This window comes from Pseudophryne corroboree, chromosome 9, assembly GCF_028390025.1.
Source record: "Pseudophryne corroboree isolate aPseCor3 chromosome 9, aPseCor3.hap2, whole genome shotgun sequence".
Taxonomy (NCBI): domain Eukaryota; kingdom Metazoa; phylum Chordata; class Amphibia; order Anura; family Myobatrachidae; genus Pseudophryne; species Pseudophryne corroboree.
In genome coordinates this window covers 94,553,268-94,571,165 of record NC_086452.1, presented here as the reverse complement: position 1 = coordinate 94,571,165, position 17,898 = coordinate 94,553,268, and the positions used below count along the sequence as shown (strand labels likewise).

General features: G+C 43.3%; 1 protein-coding gene across 4 annotated transcripts in view; it reads left to right on the top strand.

Annotated features, from left to right (window-relative positions):
- SSBP3 (single stranded DNA binding protein 3) overlaps window positions 1-17,898 on the top strand; it is an 89,137-nt gene that overhangs the window by 55,910 nt on the left and 15,329 nt on the right. For 2 of the 4 annotated variants that reach the window (XM_063939647.1, XM_063939645.1), the window contains exons 5-9: window positions 14,323-14,412; window positions 15,003-15,080; window positions 15,307-15,366; window positions 16,591-16,654; window positions 16,750-16,826. In XM_063939647.1, coding sequence (XP_063795717.1) covers window positions 14,323-14,412; window positions 15,003-15,080; window positions 15,307-15,366; window positions 16,591-16,654; window positions 16,750-16,826 — 369 coding nt within the window. Of the gene's footprint in view, window positions 1-14,322; window positions 14,413-14,999; window positions 15,081-15,306; window positions 15,367-16,590; window positions 16,655-16,749; window positions 16,827-17,898 lie in introns of all 4 variants that reach the window. The other 2 variants (XM_063939646.1, XM_063939644.1) reach the window with 1 other exon arrangement.

The following is a 17,898-nucleotide window of genomic DNA, read 5'->3' as shown; positions in this document are numbered from 1 at the left end:
CTTGTCGGAAAACACATGGATCGGCGTATTAGCCATGGATCCATGTGTTTTATCGGATTTGTGGCCAAAACGGACAGGTTTTTGGTCCGTTTTCAACAATGTCTGTCCAACTTCAAAAAAGTTTTTTTTTTCAAAAATTTACATTGTCGGAAACGGCCAAAACCTGTCTGATTTATCCGCAGATCAAATATTGAAATATCTGATCCAACATCAAATGAATAGAGCCCTAATACCTCCTGCTGCAGAGTCTTCTGATCACTATTGATGACCGTATAACCGCTGTGGCCTGTAGCATTTATTAAAGAGAGGGGAGTATTAAGATGCAAAAAAAAAAAAAAAACTTGTCTTAACTACTCATAATTAGTTTAGCTAATATTACCAGTTGGGTATTGTGTGCCCTAAGGTCTGATACCACATGCAGTGGCTAACATTGACTGAATATTAAAGGACCCACCATGAAATGTAGGAGTAAACTAAGAGAGAGAAACTACCAACCAATCAGATCCTATCTGATATTCTTCAAACAGCCTATAACATGGCAGTTAGGAGCTGGTTGGCTGGTACTTTATTACACTCTGACCCATGTTCTTTTCCGGCTTGACCGCTAGTTGACTGAATTGCTAGGTGTTACATTTTTTTTTTCTTGTGTTTTTTTTTTTTTTTTTTACAAATAGGAGTAAAACAAGGTTGCTATTTATGTATCAGATAAGTGTGTTTTTCTCTGGAGAATGTTCTGTTCCGTTGTGTTTTTCAAAGATGTTGTCTGTACAGGTTGTTACTAATAGAATGTGCTGGTGAAACATTAGTAATCCACAGCAAGTAGCGTTACGGATGATGTGATGGTTAGCATTACTGCCTCACAGCACTGAGGTCATGGGTTCGATTCCCACCATGGCACTACCTGTACGGAGTTTGTATATTCTCCCAGTACTTGCGTGGAGGTGGGTTTCCTCCCACAATCCAAAAATATACTGGTAGGTCAATTGGATCCCAACACAAATTAACCCTAGTATGCATGTGTCTGTGTGTACATGTGATAGGGAATATAGAGTGTAAGCTCCACTGGGGCAGGGACCGATGTGAATGGGAAAATAGTCTCTGTAAAGCTCTGCGGAATATGTGTGCGCTATATAAATAACTGGTAATAAATTAATTAATTAATCAGTATAATTACAAAAAAAATCTGTTTAATCGCAGCAGTCTCCCATTGCAGATGATTGAATTGCCCCAGTGTCTTATTGCTACAGGTTGCTGCACTTTACCAGCAGATCTCATAGCCTTCATAGAAAATGCATGATCTTTCTTCATCTGCTTCTATATCCTCCTGCTAGAATATCCATATGCTCCAGCCCTCCTTTTGCTGTAGGACAGTGATCCCTATATAAGACATGAGGCTCAGTTTATCCAACGGTGATCCCTGAGCAATGCATGGCTGCGACTGGTGTAAAGATGTTTGTGTCAGAGGCCTAAGTGCTCCTGGCTGGTAGCCAGCAGTCCATCCTGGCTTTGGAAGGGCCTGTGAGCCCCCAGACCATCTGCTACTGGTAATTTGAAGACTAGTTCTCTTGTGAACAAAATGCTGAAAACAGGATGCAAAAAAAGGATGCCGGGCTCCTATTCATGTGCGTGAAATCAGATTTTTAGCTTTGTGGTAGTCTCTCCTATTCTAGACTCCCCAGACATCTTTTAAAGAGAGAGCAGCAATTTTCAAGTGAGATGGTTACCACCTTTAAAGGGGATGCATCCATGTTTTAGGAACTCTAAAATGGTTTCTCTCAGAATAGGCTTTTTTTAGAAGTGGTTTTCTAGTAGTTATCCATAGCTCCTGGCTTGCACAGGTCTTGGGCTCCTGAGAACTGGCTCATTGAACATATGGGTGGGGGCAGTAGGGTTCATGCCTGATGGCTGCCTCACAATTCTTCTCGGCCTTTGCATTCGGTGCCCACTTGTCTGATTAGCACAGTGGTTCCCAAACTTTCTTGAATCACGGCGTCCTTATGTGTTAGCATTTTTTCACGGCACCACTAGGATAAAAGATTTTTATTGATGAATTAGGAAACAAATATTAAATTATGTAAATTGTGCCCACCTGTCATCCTAAGGGTCGGTTACGTGGTGGTTCACAGTTGTGCTTCTGATTGTCCACATGGGGATAGTGTCGTTGGGTCGACATGACTTTTTTTTTTTTTTTTTTTCCTTCACTTTTTGGACTTTTTCATACTTTATGATCCATGTGGACTACAATTGGGAACGGTAACCTGTGCCGAGCGAGGGGACATGGTGCACTAATTGGGTTTCCCCGTCACATTACGAAGAAGACAACACCAAAATAATTCCAAAAACTCATGTCGACCTTTTCACCTGTTGACCTAATGCTCATGTCGACCTAATGCTCATGTCGACCTAATGACTGTCGACCCAACGACCCATACCTGTCCACATGTTTTGATTGGCAGCCACTAGCACTGGTTTTGCCTTTAACTTTGACCATAAATAATTTGATTTGGACCTGGACCACCAACCCAAGGTACCCCTCTGAAGAGCCTCTCTGCACCCATGGTGCCTAGGCTCACTGTTTGGAACCACTGGAGTAGCCCATAAAATCACCATTATGGTGGAAGAGCATAACTACAGGTCACCACCACCAGATGTATACAATCAGTCACCTGTGTGAAGGTAATGAGGCGGACCAGTAATCCTGAGTGTCAGGTGCGTTATAGAACACACGACTACTTAAAACATTCTGTAATATGCCCATAATGGTGGCTTCTTTTCCTTCAGTTTGTTCTGTAATTCCGTACGGAACAGTATATTATACTTCTGCTAGTTTTTCATCCTGTCCTTCTGTAACCTGTGTAATGAGTCGAAGATGGCTGCCTCGCCTGGTGATGTCATGGGCAAGATGAACAACATGTGGAACCGTTTTGTCAGTGGGTATCTTGTTAGTTGCTTTACATTTTTACCTTTATGCCTTACATCCGTGTATTGCTTATCTTGCCCTGTGTCCAATATAGTGTGGCCACGTTTTCTGCCTCGCCATATGTCTTCTATTCATGTATTGCTTCCCTCACCCTCTCTAATAGCGTGCCCAAAATGGCTGCTTTGCCTGTTACACTAATGGGTAGGAGGAACTATGCATGGATCTGATGACTTTGTAAGATTTGTGTACTCCGATTTAATATTATGTAGCTCCCCCATTATTTGTCATCTTGTCCAGGCATTGCCATTTCTGCCCAGTGTAATCCTATGTAGTGCACCCAAGATGGCTGCCTTGTCTGGTACTTTCCTGGGTAGGATTAATGATCCTTGAAACTACGCACTCAGAATGGCTGCTCAACTATGTTCTATAACGATAAATGGTTCCTATTTACATTTCTCTTATCTAAATCTATCTCTGGTATAGTTTTGCTAATAAGGAGATACACTTGTTTCCTATGCACACCAGGCTTCCAGCCAAGACCAACACTACTGAATAGCATCGTATTGAGTATTTTTGTGGCTTAAATAACTGATAATATAGGGGCTAATTGTTAAACCCCATGACTACCACCAGTGAGCTCAAAAAGGAGTAATTCAATTATTGCCCCATTTAGGCGCCCAGTAGCCGCGAGGCTGACATTTCTTCTCTCAGCCTACTGGGGTGCATGAAGAAATGTGCGCTAAGTTGGCACTTTGGGCTGATCCCGGTCTGTTTGTGCATGGGTGTCCAGACATCACTTGAATTGTGACAATTGTTTGGGCATCGAAACAGTCCCGTTTAGAAAGTATTTTTAGATGGACAAAATTATTAAATCTGCCCTACAGAATGAGTTTGGGCGTGTATGTCTTCATTTATTCAAGGTCATAATTTATTTATTTATTTTGTAAGTGTTGACCGCATGGTGAGTGCAGCTGGGATGTCATTCAGCTCTATGGTACACATGCTGTTGGTATACACTGACACTTTCTGTACACTGAGTGTACCATGAGGAACCTTTTGTTCTAATTTTGGTACATTGAGCTTTCAGAATAGTGTGTAGCATGTAAGCCTAAATATAGTGTGTGTATATGTGTGTGTGTACACAGGTCTCTCTAATGTTGTTCTGTATTGTCTGCACAGTGCTGTGTATTTGGTGAGTAGGCTGTTGCTGCTGTGACTGGATGCAGTTGTCAGTATTAGAGTAGCCATATTTTCATTTTCTGTTCTGTTTTATCCACACAGTTAATGACCTGTCCCGCCTGTATACTGGGTAGAGCTGGATGCGTGTTTAAAGAGCTGTATCAAACTTCTATACAGAGAAAGTGGAGCCGCTGCTTGTAGCAGTCTGTTATCGAGCAGTATATAAAATGACAGTAGCTGGTTGCTATGGGGAACTTCTCCATGTAATCTCTCTGGAAGGTTTGATACATCTTTACCACGTTAGAGCCATAGCACGTTGGGATGTTTGACTCTGTAACTTTCTGTAAAATCTTATCCTGTTTATGAATAACACAAAAGGGAGCATTCAGTTGTTTAATCGCGCCCGATCTCCTGTCTAAAGTGACGGGAGATCGCGGGGCAATATTCAATTGTCCCCAGTTCTCACGTGATCGCGCTCATGTCAATCGGGTTTAGCAGCGTAAAGCTGTAAAACCCAACTAAGTGAATGGGCACGGCGTAAAAAAAGTCCCCGTTTATGCGCCCAAGCAGGTCCCTCTTCTTGTCCCCTGGGGATAGCGAGCGGAAATTAATGTCTCGCGCCCGCAGCAACGTCTGTATAGCTGCCGGCAGGCTAGGGCCGGGACAAGCTATTACATTTGAATTCCGCGCCAAAGCTGTTCACCTTCTGTGTATGGGACGTGTGCACGGGTAGCAGAAATTCAGCTCTGGTAGAATCAAATGATCATAGAAGTACAAGTATATCTGTAATTCATTCTCCAAATTGCTTCCCCATGAAGTGTCTGCTAAATACATACTGTATATGGCTGAATAGATCACATTGTATAATGTTTTAAAGGGGCGATTGAATTGTTTGTGGCTCCCGTCTGATCTGCACTTGGGGAGCTATTCAATGGTTTGTGCGACTAGCCCCTTGGCTGCACTCAGAGGAGCGTGCAAGCATAAATTGGCATAAATTAGGGTTTTGGTGCTGGTCATGAATGCCGGGTGCACCGTAACTGCACATAGCACAGGCAAAGCTGCTTACTGCGGCTAATCACATGCATTTTTCGTGCGAGAAAGGGACTGGTCGGGGAGACAATTGAATAGCTCCCATGCAGTTTAGATAAAATCTGCTTTTTAGTGCACATGTGTTTTTGTTATTAATAGTTATAGTGCAGTGTATTTTGTTGCGCTTTACAATCGGGAATAAATAGTAATTGGTAAAAACATAGACATAGAGGTAGGAAAACCCTGCTCGCAAGCATGCAATCTATAGGGAAATGGGCTTTGAGATACAAGGGTAGGTGCTATTTATCACATATTGGTCCAGCCAGATTGCAGAGGGTCATGGCGGACTATATGATACGGTCACACAGCAGTATTGGCCTGGGGTCAGGAGGATGTGACTGAAGAAAAGCGAATTTGAGGCTGTGTCTGTGTAGAGGGGATGTAATTAGGTAGGAAACCTGTGAATGTTGGTGGTTCTGGCAGTTATTGTAAGATGGCAAATTTTACATTTTGGCCCTTTTTTTTTTTTTTTTGCTTAATTGTGTGTGTGTATATCTATCTATCTCTATATCTCTCTTCTGAGTGTGCCCATTGTTCGTGAGGTGCTGCTGCCATGGTCAGGCTATGTATAATGGCTGATGGGCTGGATTCCAGGTCATAGCTTCTTGTCTCTTGCTGTGTTGTTCTTGGTCCTTATAAATCTGTGTCACTGCAGTAGTGCGGGGGTTAACACCCTGTGGTTCAGGATAGGGCGAGCATCTCTGGAGGACCCTGAGCAGATGCACTGGGAGGGGGGTGGAGGGGGAAGGGCAGTATTTACATAACTGATTAAGGCCTTGAGGGGGGATTACCGGCAAGGGGGAGGGTTTGATAGCACAATAGATGCTACAAAGGGTGCAGAGACTTTGCATTCCCCTAGAATGCCCTTTTATTGTAGGGAATTTCATCCAGGACTGACTTGAGAACTGGACTAATCACCAGTGTGTTTCTTCCTGTCAGAATCCTAAAAAAAATAAAATAATTGCACTTGCACTAAACCATACTCAACCAGCATAATCTACTTCCGATTTACCATACACGTGCAAATCTTCATGCGTTGTGCAAGTCATATACACTGACCATTCCTAGCAGTTTGTTAATAAAAGGTTTGTATGTTTTTTTTTTTGTTTTTTTTTTTCTTTTTAGTATTATACTGTTTTATTAACTATGTATTACTTTGACGTCCGTTAATGCTGACGAGCCAGATAGATGACGCAGTTTCCTTGGTTACGGTGCGTAATGCGCAGGTGACCCACAGTCAGAGAGGAGATTCCCGATACTGGTCCAGCCTTAGGTCTTATCAAATAGTGTTTCTGCATCCTAAGGGCATTAGGACCTTTTTATACCACTTCCATTTTCAGCCTTGTCGGATTATTATTACTACTACAATATATGTACTTAGCTTATTATTACGTTTCTTATTTAATCGTATTGTGCACATGAATTTAGTAGCTTTATTCCAGTAGATTTCAGATTTTCTTAGGTATTGTAGAGCTGCTAGTGTTACCGGCAATATACACATCTATGCATTGTAGGTGGTCTGTTGTCTTCCCTGTATAATATCTTCTAGGGTAAGTGGTGATCGTTACAGGATTCTAGTGGAAATTATCACTATGCTCCCACTATATATCGCTTGCATTAGCAGACGTAAGCGTGGGGGTTTCCACAAGAGTAATCACTGTGGCCGCAAATAGAGAAAATAACATTGCATTTGCTGCATTAGTGAAATCACAGTGGTTTACGTACATGGGGATCTTGGCCATTAAAATGATTAAAAATATGTTTTTAGTGATAAAATATTCCTCTAAACAAGTACACATTATATAATTATTGGGCCAATTTTCCAATAATTGGGACATCCGCCTGAGTGTGTATGAACGATCGTTTCGGCTGTAATTCTGGAAAATCTTCCACACACGAGCCATCAATTTGCGGTCTGTCGTCCCAAACCAAAAATCTCGGCCAAAATCTCCAGGTATCGAGCAGTGTGTGCACATTCTCAGTCTGCAAAAATGTCTTATGTTTTCCTGTCACTATGGGGTCAATTCAATTTGCCGACAGTTGATCAGCGCTGGGAATTGGCTCCCATTACTATTCAATTCTGCTCATGGTAAGTCGGCGAATGCCCGTTTTTCCGGAGTCAACAGGTTGATTTGTCGGAAGAATGGTCATTCTCTGACTTAACGGCCCGGCGCGATGCTGATTCCCGACAGAATCAACCTTGCGCCGGCACTTTTGTCTGATTTCTGCTCTCACACCCCGGGGGTGCGAGAGGAATTCCCGACAATTAAGTGTCATATGGCATTCCCGGCGCTATTCAATTGTCAGCAAATTTAATTGACCCCTATGTCACCCTCCTTGCGGGCGGACATATGCAAATGCAGTTTGATGTGACTGAAAATTGGTAATTTAAAAAAAAAAAAAAATCTTTTAGAGTGTAGCTCAGATATTGGTGCCTACAATTTCCTGAAAAAAATCTGACCGTGCGTACCTAGCTTAAGGGGCTAATTCAAATAGACGCTAGCTGTCCCTGGGACTTTACACTGCTCACATAAGCGCAATTATGGTGGCTGATTGCTGTGCACACTGCCGTGAAGTGACGCATCCTGCAAACCTACTGGCTGCATTACTGGCAGCAGTTTGCAGGCAATATCTTAATTTTTTTGTTGCATTTAGGTGCAACTTGAGCACAGAGCAATAACAACCAGTCACACATTGCTTTAATTGTGCACTTACAATAGACAGATAAAAGCTCAATTATGTTGTTGTGGTTCAGTTCCTATCTTGCTCAAGAGTAGTGATGATTATATATATATATATATATATATATATATATATATATATATATATATATATATATATATATATATATATATATATATATTTTCTCTCTATCTCCTAATAATTGTTAACCTTAGCTGGCTGGAACAGATGCCCTTCCACCCTGGGACACCCTGTCGTCTGTAATAATAGAGGATGTTTGAACAAAGAAATGGGCTGGGCTGTTAGTCTGGTGTCTATTCTGTTTACACCTGCCTTGTTTATTTGCCTGTCCCGAGTAAGGGTTCACAGATTGCAGATCAGGTTCATAGGCTAGGTTCCCTTAGAGGCAAATTACTTGTGTCCAATTTAATCGGTGATCATTCTCTGTCCCATTGTGAGAAATCTGTTTACGATGGCTCGCGTGACGCAGCAGATGTACAAAAACAAAGGTTGGGGCAGTACCTGCCTTTATATCCACACTACAGCATTCCTGGTGTTGACTACTTCTATAGGTGTTACTATAATGTCAAAATATGACATGAATTACTATTTTTTAATGTTAAAAAGGGGTCTATTTACTAATCCTTGGATGGAGATAAAGTACCAGCCAGTCGGCTCCTAACTGCCATTCCACAGGCTGTGTTTGAAAAATGACAGTTTGGAGCCGATTGGCTGGTACTTTATCTCCATCCAAGGCTTAGTAGATAGACCCCTTAGTCTGGGTCGTCTTTTTATTTGAGACCTTACTGTAACAAGTCTTGGATTTCAGACCAGAACTAACCTGAAGTTTTGAAATGTAAATAATCCTCTACACACGGCAGAGGGTTCCCTTTTATTCAGTAGGTATTCCGATATAATGTTGTAGCACAGCATGGTGGCACAGTGGTAAGCTTCCTGCCTCACAGCACTGAGGTCTTGGGTTTGATTCCCACCAAAATCCTATCTGTGTTGAGTTTGTACCTGCTACCCGTGTTTCTGTGGGTTAGCGCCAGGTGCTTCGGTTTCCTCCAACAATCCAAAAAACATTTCTGGTAGGTTAATTGGCTTCTGACAGTAAACAAATTAACCCTAGTATACAGTATACGTTTGTGTACATTTGGTAGGAAATATAGATTGTGAGCTCCACTGGGGCAGGGACTGACATGAATGACTATATGTAAGATGTGTGCACTATATAAATATACTGGTGCCATTAAACAAAGCTGATACCATTATAATGAAATGATGGGCAGAGTATTCATTTGCTGTCTCTGTAATACCCCTTTCACACAGCCCAAAATTTCCCAGGTTAAAACACATGAACGTGCATCAACCCGGGAAATTTCTCGGTGTGAAAGGGTACAGGGACAAAATCCCGGGATTTCTGTCCCTGCATTTCAACCCTGCAATCGACCAGGGTTGGTCCCGGGATCTTCCCTGGAACCTGGACAGTGTGAATGGTGCAGGGACATGTCCCACCTTCCCGGGTTGCCTCTGCTGATGCTGATTGGCTATTCAGGGCACTTCCTGGTCTTGTGTTTTTTCTGAGACGCCCATTCTCAGAAAATGCAGGGCCATCCCGGGTTCAGTATGAAAGGTGCTGACCCGGGATGTCCCGGCTCCAAATGCTGGTATAAACGTGCCCAACCTGGGAATGTCCTTGCATGATCCCGTGGCAGAATTCCCGGGTTTTGCCCCTGCATTTCTGGTGTAAAAGCGGTATAAGTGACCAGGTCCACTTTCAGTTTGAGGATTTAAAAGAGCTTAAAATGTTTAATATTAGCTTGAGTTGCTTACTCTAGTAAGTCGTAACACTCGTTCCCCTCCTTTCTTTCTAGGCTACAAGGAGCCAACATTATTTGTGTTTAGAGTAGTTGATGCTAAAAACAAATTGTTTATTACTGTCCTCTATTTCTGGTCTTGGGGTTGCAAGGTTACCAGAATGTGTTGGGCAGAAAAAAATGTGTATAGTTGATGTTATCTATTCCAGGGATGCAATACAAGCACTGTTTTGCGTCATGTGGGCAATTCATTTGTTTTATTAATGGGGGCAATTCAGTTGCCTAATTAATAGGCGCGTGTGCCGCCTGTATTTCTGCTAGTAGCATCCTGAGGTGTATGATAAGTGTCCCGTTTGGGCGGCCAAACATCACTTTTTGCATTGCACACTTGAGTCTGTTTTTGCCCTTTTATGTGACTAATCCCGGCCTATTTGGGCATGACCATTGCAATGGACACCTGGAATCATGGAGTTACTTCATCGGGAGGCCATTAATTATCCCGACTAAACAATTGAATCGCCCACCATGAGGGGAATTCAATTGCTTTTACCCATGGCTGCCACTTGATGGCACCCAATGGAGCAATTCAATTGTTACGTTTGGATGCGCATGCAGCGAGCGGACACATTTCAGCGGACAGCCTCCTTGGGTGTAAGCTGAAATGTGTGAAAGTATGTGGTTTGGGTGCTCAAATGGGAGTTTGAGCACCCTAACCAGGACTTGAGATGGGTCTAGCTGCTTCATATAGCATGTACACTCAAGGGGGATGGGGGGGGTGGGGGGGTGTCACAATTGAATTGCACTGATAGATGCAGGCCGGTGAGATGCAGGCCGGTGTCTTTAAAGTGTGGGCTACAGGCCTCATTTTGCATTGGTGTCCAGAAACAAGATTTTAATGTGACTGTTTCAATGAAGTAAATGTTGGGATGTGCAAAAGCCAACAATGGTAGTAAATGGAAGTGAAACTCGCCCCCCCCCCCCCCTTCTCAACCTAGATTAGTGGATTTTGTACGCAGCCCTATGGCAATAGTTTTGTTATAAAATGATTGCATTTGTGCAGGTATTATAGAATGCTACCTAAACACGCACAACCGACTCCATGACATGTAACGCTAGCTGCCAGTTGGTGCAGATTTTCCACCAGCCCGGACGCTGTGGTATTTTTACCCTCCTCTCCCTGTGATCAGTGATGCGCAAACTTGGTTTTGGTTTCTAAATGGAGCACGTTTCATTTAGCTGGCTTTTTTTTTTTTTCCATTAAACCGATTAAAAGTGAAAGCTTTGCTAAAAACACACATGCCACTATAAATATAGGGCAGTATAGAAAAGAAGAAAGTTGCTTTGATTGTTTAGCTGGCGCTGTGTTTGTGAGCCTTTGTGGCCAGTTGTTGGTTGTCTGCTCTAATATCAGGTGACTCAGAGTCCGCCGTCTGCTTTGAGAACAGCAGGTGTGACAGTTCCCACTGACTGAAGATGATGTGATTACTTTAATTAGATAAGAGACTTAGCTGGATTCCAATTAAACTTACCTGACCGTCCGCTAAACTACTCAGCCGCCTTTGGTTTCTCTCTGGTCATTTTAAGACCGGACGCAGCTACAGAAAATGCCCCCCTGGGGCCCACGTGTTAGGAAAAAGCTTATAGGAGGGATCCACTTTCTTCCTGATCCGCTGACTTGAATTGGGCTCAAACTAGAGCACTTGCAGAATTCCTGACATCCCTGAGCAAAGTAGCAATTTGTAGAACAGTAAATGTTTGCCACCCTTAAGTTACATGGGCATTATGTGTGACAGTAGCAAACGCTTGCTTTGATCATTAATCAAAGGTTTTATCTAGTTGCTGTTCGTTCTGTTGGGTTGCAAATAATGCTGTAAGAATATATTTTAAGGGCCAGAATTGTACTTCTAATTCTGTTTTTTTGTCGTTTGTTTTTCTGTACGTTTTGGAAGGTTTTTGAAATAACTTGGCACAGTTTTCCTTGTGTTACAGTTTCTATGTATGTACCTTTTTTTTTTTTTAACTGGCTTTGCATTTAGCAATCATAGCACTTGAAGTAGATGACCTCTCTTGGGCCTACACCAGTGGTTTCCAAACTTTTTTCAATCACTGCGCCCTAGAATATCAGAATTTTTTTCATGGCACCCGTAGGCCAAAAATGTCTTATTGAGAAATTTAGAAAGAAATATTACATTAAGTAGATTGCGTTTATATGTCATCCTTAGGGTCAGTTGTGTGGTGAGGGACAAGATTTGCTTCTGTTTGGCCACATATTTTTATGACTGGCAGCCACCAGCACTGGTTTTGCCTATTATATTGACCATGAATAATTTTAATTGGTCCTGGACCACCAACCCCGGGCACCCCTGCAAGTGTCCCGAGGCACCCCAGGGAGCCACGACACAGTTTGGGAACCTCTGGCCTACACTGATCATATTTCCACCACGCTTTTTAACCGCACCCCGGTCTGAGTAGTAGCATTATCCAGCCGTTTTGGGGAGGCTGAAAGTAGTATCGGACCCATCGCCCAGTATGATATGTGAATCTTCTTTGCATTTGTTACTGCGTAGATATTTAGAATCCTGTTGGCGTCTGTGACGTAATAGTGATTGTCTCTAACCGGTATGATGGAAAATTAATTAAATTCTGGCCATTTATACCAAATTGGTGTTTGTATGGTCAGCCACGGTTGCAGGGTATGATGGAGGTAGCAAGAGCCACAGTTTGTGTGTGTGTCAAGTCATGTGACTGATCCCCACGCGATCACGGTTTGTCCATCCGCACATGTGAACAAGCTGGAATCTGGTTAGGTCATTTAGCAATCGCCTGCTCTTAACTTCTTTAAAATCTAAGTAGCGTTATTTATTAGGGCCCAGAGGCTTCCTATTTCTTCCTTGTATTGTATAGAAGATAACATCAGGCAGTGTATTGTACTTCTACAAATGAAATCTAGGCATATATCCTTTATGAGCAGGAAAACCACTTGACAAATACAGGTTACTTTCCTTGGAAAATCTTCTTTTGTGATGCAGAACAATTTAAGAGATATCACGTTATTGCTCTCATTTGTTGTTATGCTGAGTGGTGCCCTTTGATGGTATTGTAACACTGGTGCTAACCTGCTGATCTCAAGCAAAGTGCGGCTTACCATTCAACAATTGGTGCAAGAGCTCCCCCTGCTGGTGGACATGTGCATTTACTTATATTTTCTGTTTTGTTTGCTAAGCTCTGCAATGAAAGATATGCGGAAAAGGATCTTGTATCTCTCGGGTTAAATGGTTTGGGTGTCTGGATAATTGGTGGCTACTTGGGTTGCTGAATTATATTTGTGTGGTGTTTTTTTTTTTTTCTTGTCTTGCATGATTTGCAGTTGAATATATGTAGATGGCTTGATAGTTGAGCAATTGCGGTGAGGTAACTTTGCTGAGGGGCAGATTGTTTCATGCTAGAGGTAACAAAGATGGTCGTCCTTGATCATGTTGTATAAGAAACCTACATTATACACTAAACACTTGGAGGTTTATATAGTGCTAGGTATGTATGTAGCATCCAATTCGATTCTTGTGCATCTTAGAAAATGAATGCAAACCTTATTGGTTACTTTTTTTTGTTTTGTGGCCATATCACCATTATGCAAGACTATTAGTAGTAATTACTCAGCTGTCGTGATAAAAGCATCCGATCCTACATGTCCTGCTTGAATGTCTTAAAGTTGTGAGCGTATATAGATGTTTGTTAATAACAAATGTAAGTGATTGTACCATTATCTGGTTTATTACCGTTAATGATTGGTTGAGACATTGCCAAAGGGTTCGATTCAATTCGGCAGGGGTTGAATAGCGCCGGGAGGGAGCTCCCGGAGTTAATCAACTCATTGCGCTGTCATCCCCGCCTAGAGGTTTTCTTGTAACCATCGGGAGTGGGAGCAGAAATCCGACAAAACTTAGGTCCACAATGTGCCGCGGCTGGCACTTTAGACGGAGCGTGCCTGTTCTGGCACCTAAAAACCCTGTTTAGTCCACGAGTCCGGGCATTCTCCGACTTAGCATAGCGCTGAATTGAATAGCTCTGGGAGCTCCCTCCCGGTGTTAGTCAATCTGTGCTGAATTGAACCAAGCCCAAAGGATCAGCTAAACTATAAATTATGGATCAACTGCTGCTGATGACCTATAAGTCCCAGGAGGAGATCTATCAAACCTTGCTAGATGATTGGCTGGCATTGTATCTCTCTCCACTTTAGGGGAGAGGGATAAAGTACCATCCAATCAGCTCCTGTCATTTTACAGGCTGCTTGAAAATTAACAGAAGCAGATTGATTAGTACTTTCTCTCCGATGTCTAATACAGTGATGGCTAACCTTGACACTCCAGCTGTTGTTGAACTACACATTCCAGCATGCCCTGCTACAGTTTTGTTATTTGGCTATGCTAAAACTGATGCAGGGCATGCTGGGATGTGTAGTTTAACAACATCTGGAGTGTCAAGGTTAGCCATCACTGGTCTAATACATCTTCACTTCCCTCCCCTCCCCCTCTCAGTCTATGGCACTCTATCACTTGTAGTTCCAGATCAGCTTGTTAGCCTACCTCTGCTTGTAGATCATGGAGTTTCTTCTTCTTCTTCTTCTCCCCACAGAGTGCCGCAGCAGCACCAAGCCCCGTGCTCGGTAACATTCCACCAAACGATACAATGCCAGGAGGGCCGATACCACCTGGATTCTTCCAGGTAAGACCCTGGACCTCTTGTTCTCCTTGCACACAGCAGACCAGGTTGATGAGACGACACCGCACATACTGTGTGTTAGTGCTTTCTCTGCAGCGTGTGTGCAGTCTGGAGCAGATACTTCTAGCCAGCATTGAAGCAGGTGGTTATCAGTGTGGCAGCCAGATCTCTGATTAGTGGGCGTACAGGTGCCGAGCCGTCCTCCCTCTGTTACTCTGCTGCTAATTATGGGACCTGCTAATCAGCAGGAATTACCAGTGGCATTAATATTTAGCAAAGCTGTTAAATGCTTGCAAAATGGCTAATTAATTTCTCTTAATTAAGACAACTGCTCATGCTAACTAGCCGTGCAATCTCTGGCAAGTGGGTTCATGGGACGCACTTCTCACGGGGTTCGAGTGGCACGCGGTACAGCTGCAAATGCTGGCCTGCAGAGTGTAATGCAGTGCCGCTGAGCCTGTCCTGCTCCAGCTGCACACACGCCTGTAGAGAGGTTTAGGTCATTATAAACTCGTATCCAGGTGTACTAAAGGAACAGGCTGAGGGATGTCCAGTGTCCTCTGTACTTACGTTTTATGTGTCCTTTCCAGCAGGGTCCACCCGGATCGCAGCCATCTCCACACTCACAGCCGCCTCCCCACAACCCCAACATGATGGGTCCCCACAGTCAGGTAAGTCATCATTGCATGACACACACAATATGGGGAGAGAGAATGTAAGCTGTCATCATTATTCAGTCTGCCGACTCTACACCTAAAGTCATGCCGTTTGCTTCCAAATTGCATTATGGAGCATGGAGCTTAGGCGGCTTTATTCATCGAGACACAGGCGGTTTGGGTTCTTTTGTGGGGGGGAAAAGTGCTTATGTTCAGTTTCTCTAATTTTTTTTTCTTACAGCCTTTTATGTCCCCCCGATATGGTGGTGGGCCCAGGCCACACATAAGAATGGGAAGCCAGGTGAGTTGTGATCTAACTGTACAAAAACTATTGGGTTTCATGGAACGTATGGTTTCCTTGTCTACTTAAAACAGTGGCTTTCACTTACTAATTCTTAGATGTCTCTCTGTGCCGTGTGTTACCTCCTTTTTGATATCACTGCATCTGTTGTCCTTTACCTCTCCCCCGATGTGCGCCTGTGTGTTTCATCCCTTCACTAGGGCAGTACGGATGGTGTAATGGTTAGCATTACTGCCTCACAGCGCTGAGGTCATGGGTTATATTCCCACCATGGCCCTAACTGTGTTGAGTTTGTATATTCTCACTGTGCTTGCGTGGGTTTCCTCCGGTTTTATTATTATCCTTTATATGGCGCCACAAGGGTTCCGCAGCGCCCAATTACAGCGTACATAAACAAATAAATAGGAAAACAGCAACTTACAGTTGATGACAGTATAGGATAAGTACAGGGTAAATAAACATAGTTACATCAGCAGATGACACTGGAATAAGTATCAGGTGGCAGAAGACTGCTGGATTTTGTGCAGTTGAAGATCATTAAAGTAAGAAAGGATAAGCACATGAGGGAAGAGGGCCCTGCTCGTGAGAGCTTACATTCTAAAGGGTACTCCGGTTTCCTCCCACAATCCAAAAATATACTGGTAGGTTAATTGGCTCCCAACAAAATTAACACTAGCGTGAATGTGTGTGCGTGTACATGTGGTAGGGTATATAGGGGTCGATTCTATTCGGCAACTTAAGAATAGCGCCGGGAATTAGCTCCCGACGCTATTCAATTCAGCTGCTAGTGACCCGCAATTGTCGGGAATTCTTCTCTCATCCCCGGGGGATGAGAGAAGAAACCCGACAAAAGTGCTGCCTCGCGGCCGGCGCGAGGCTGATTCTGTCGGGAATCAGCATCGCCGCGGGTAGTTAAGTCGGAGATTGCCCGTTCTCCCGACAAAACTACCTGTTAAGTCGGCGAGAACGGGACATCGCCGACTTAAGTGGAGCTGAATTGAATAGCGTCGGGAGCTAATTCCCGGCGCTATTCTTAAGTTGCCGAATAGAATCGACCCCATAGATTGTAAGCTCCACTGGGGCAGGGACTGATGTGAATGGCCAAATATTCTCTGTAAATATGTGTGCGCTATATATAGATAACTGGTAATAAATAAATAATAATGAGACGGATGTCTAACTCATGCTGTGGTTTACCTCCCCTCTGATATCTCTCTATTTTAGCCACCAGGTGGCGTCCCTGGATCACAGCCTTTGTTACCGAATTCCATGGACCCGACACGACAAGGTAAGCTGGCGCCAGGCTGCAGTGCGGTTGTTTCACCATTCACTCAGAATCTCTTTATGCAGTAGCTTTGTCTTTTTTTTTTTTTTAAACTTAAGGACACCCCGGGATGGGGGGACCCATGCAGAGGATGAATCCCCCTAGACAGATGGGCCCCATGGGTCCTGGACCTCAGGTGAGGACTGTTTTGGTAATTACAGCACCCTTTCGTGTCCCCTCCTTAATTAACGGCATTGCTTAGCTGAGGCTCTGTTTAATATTAACAAGCTAGTTTCTTGTTACACGTTAGATATAATCCACTGGCTAATTTATGTCAGTGAAGCAGAGGAGACGTAAGTCCGCTAAATGCTTGTAGTGTAAAAGAGAATTAAAGTCATGATTAGTGTCCCTTTCTTCTACTAACACATCTATTACATGGCTATATATAAATGGACCTTCCTTTACATGTCACATGGTGGTAACAGTGAGTTTTTGGTTTATGAACCTGTTATTTCATGCCGGTGTTTTATTTCAGAGATCAAGGGGGGGAATTAAATTATCACGCCCCGATTTCCCATCTGAAGTGACAGGAGATTGCAGGGGCAATAATGATCCCCGTTACCGCGCCAATTAGTGTCTGGATTAGCCGTGTAAACGAATGGGCGCGATCCCGAAACGTGCCATTTGGGAGCCCAGATGGGTCACTTTTCACACATTTCAGCTCACACTCCTGGGGGGTGATCTGAAATGTCAGCTCCTGCAGCTGATCGCGCCCGAACGGATATGCAATAGATTAGCTCAGTTCGGTGCCATCTGCTGGCTGTCAGCGCAAATTACATTTGAATCCCACCCCAAGAGTTAATCCGCCATATTGTAGTACGCAGCATAGTTTTAAGCGGGCACAATACACTTTCGAGGGAACTTACCAGTTTTAGGTCTTTATGCTGCATATTAGTTAACTCTTGAAAAATGCACTGTATAAATGGTTTCTATTATGCAGTTCACATCCTTGAATTGGAAAATCCTAACGCTGAGTGTAAGTTTAACAATGTCACAAACCAGCCAGAGACTTTGAAAGCCCGTGAAATTTCTGGGATGGTAGACACTAGCGTGTGAATGTGGTATTATGGTGCATAGGCTATACTACTTATAGCCTTGCGATGGACCATTGACCTCTGGAATAACGTGGATAAGTAATGAGAGAGTATTGATAGGCTGTACAACCTTATGAGGTTTGGCAGACTGATTTGCTAACTCTGAAATGCTTG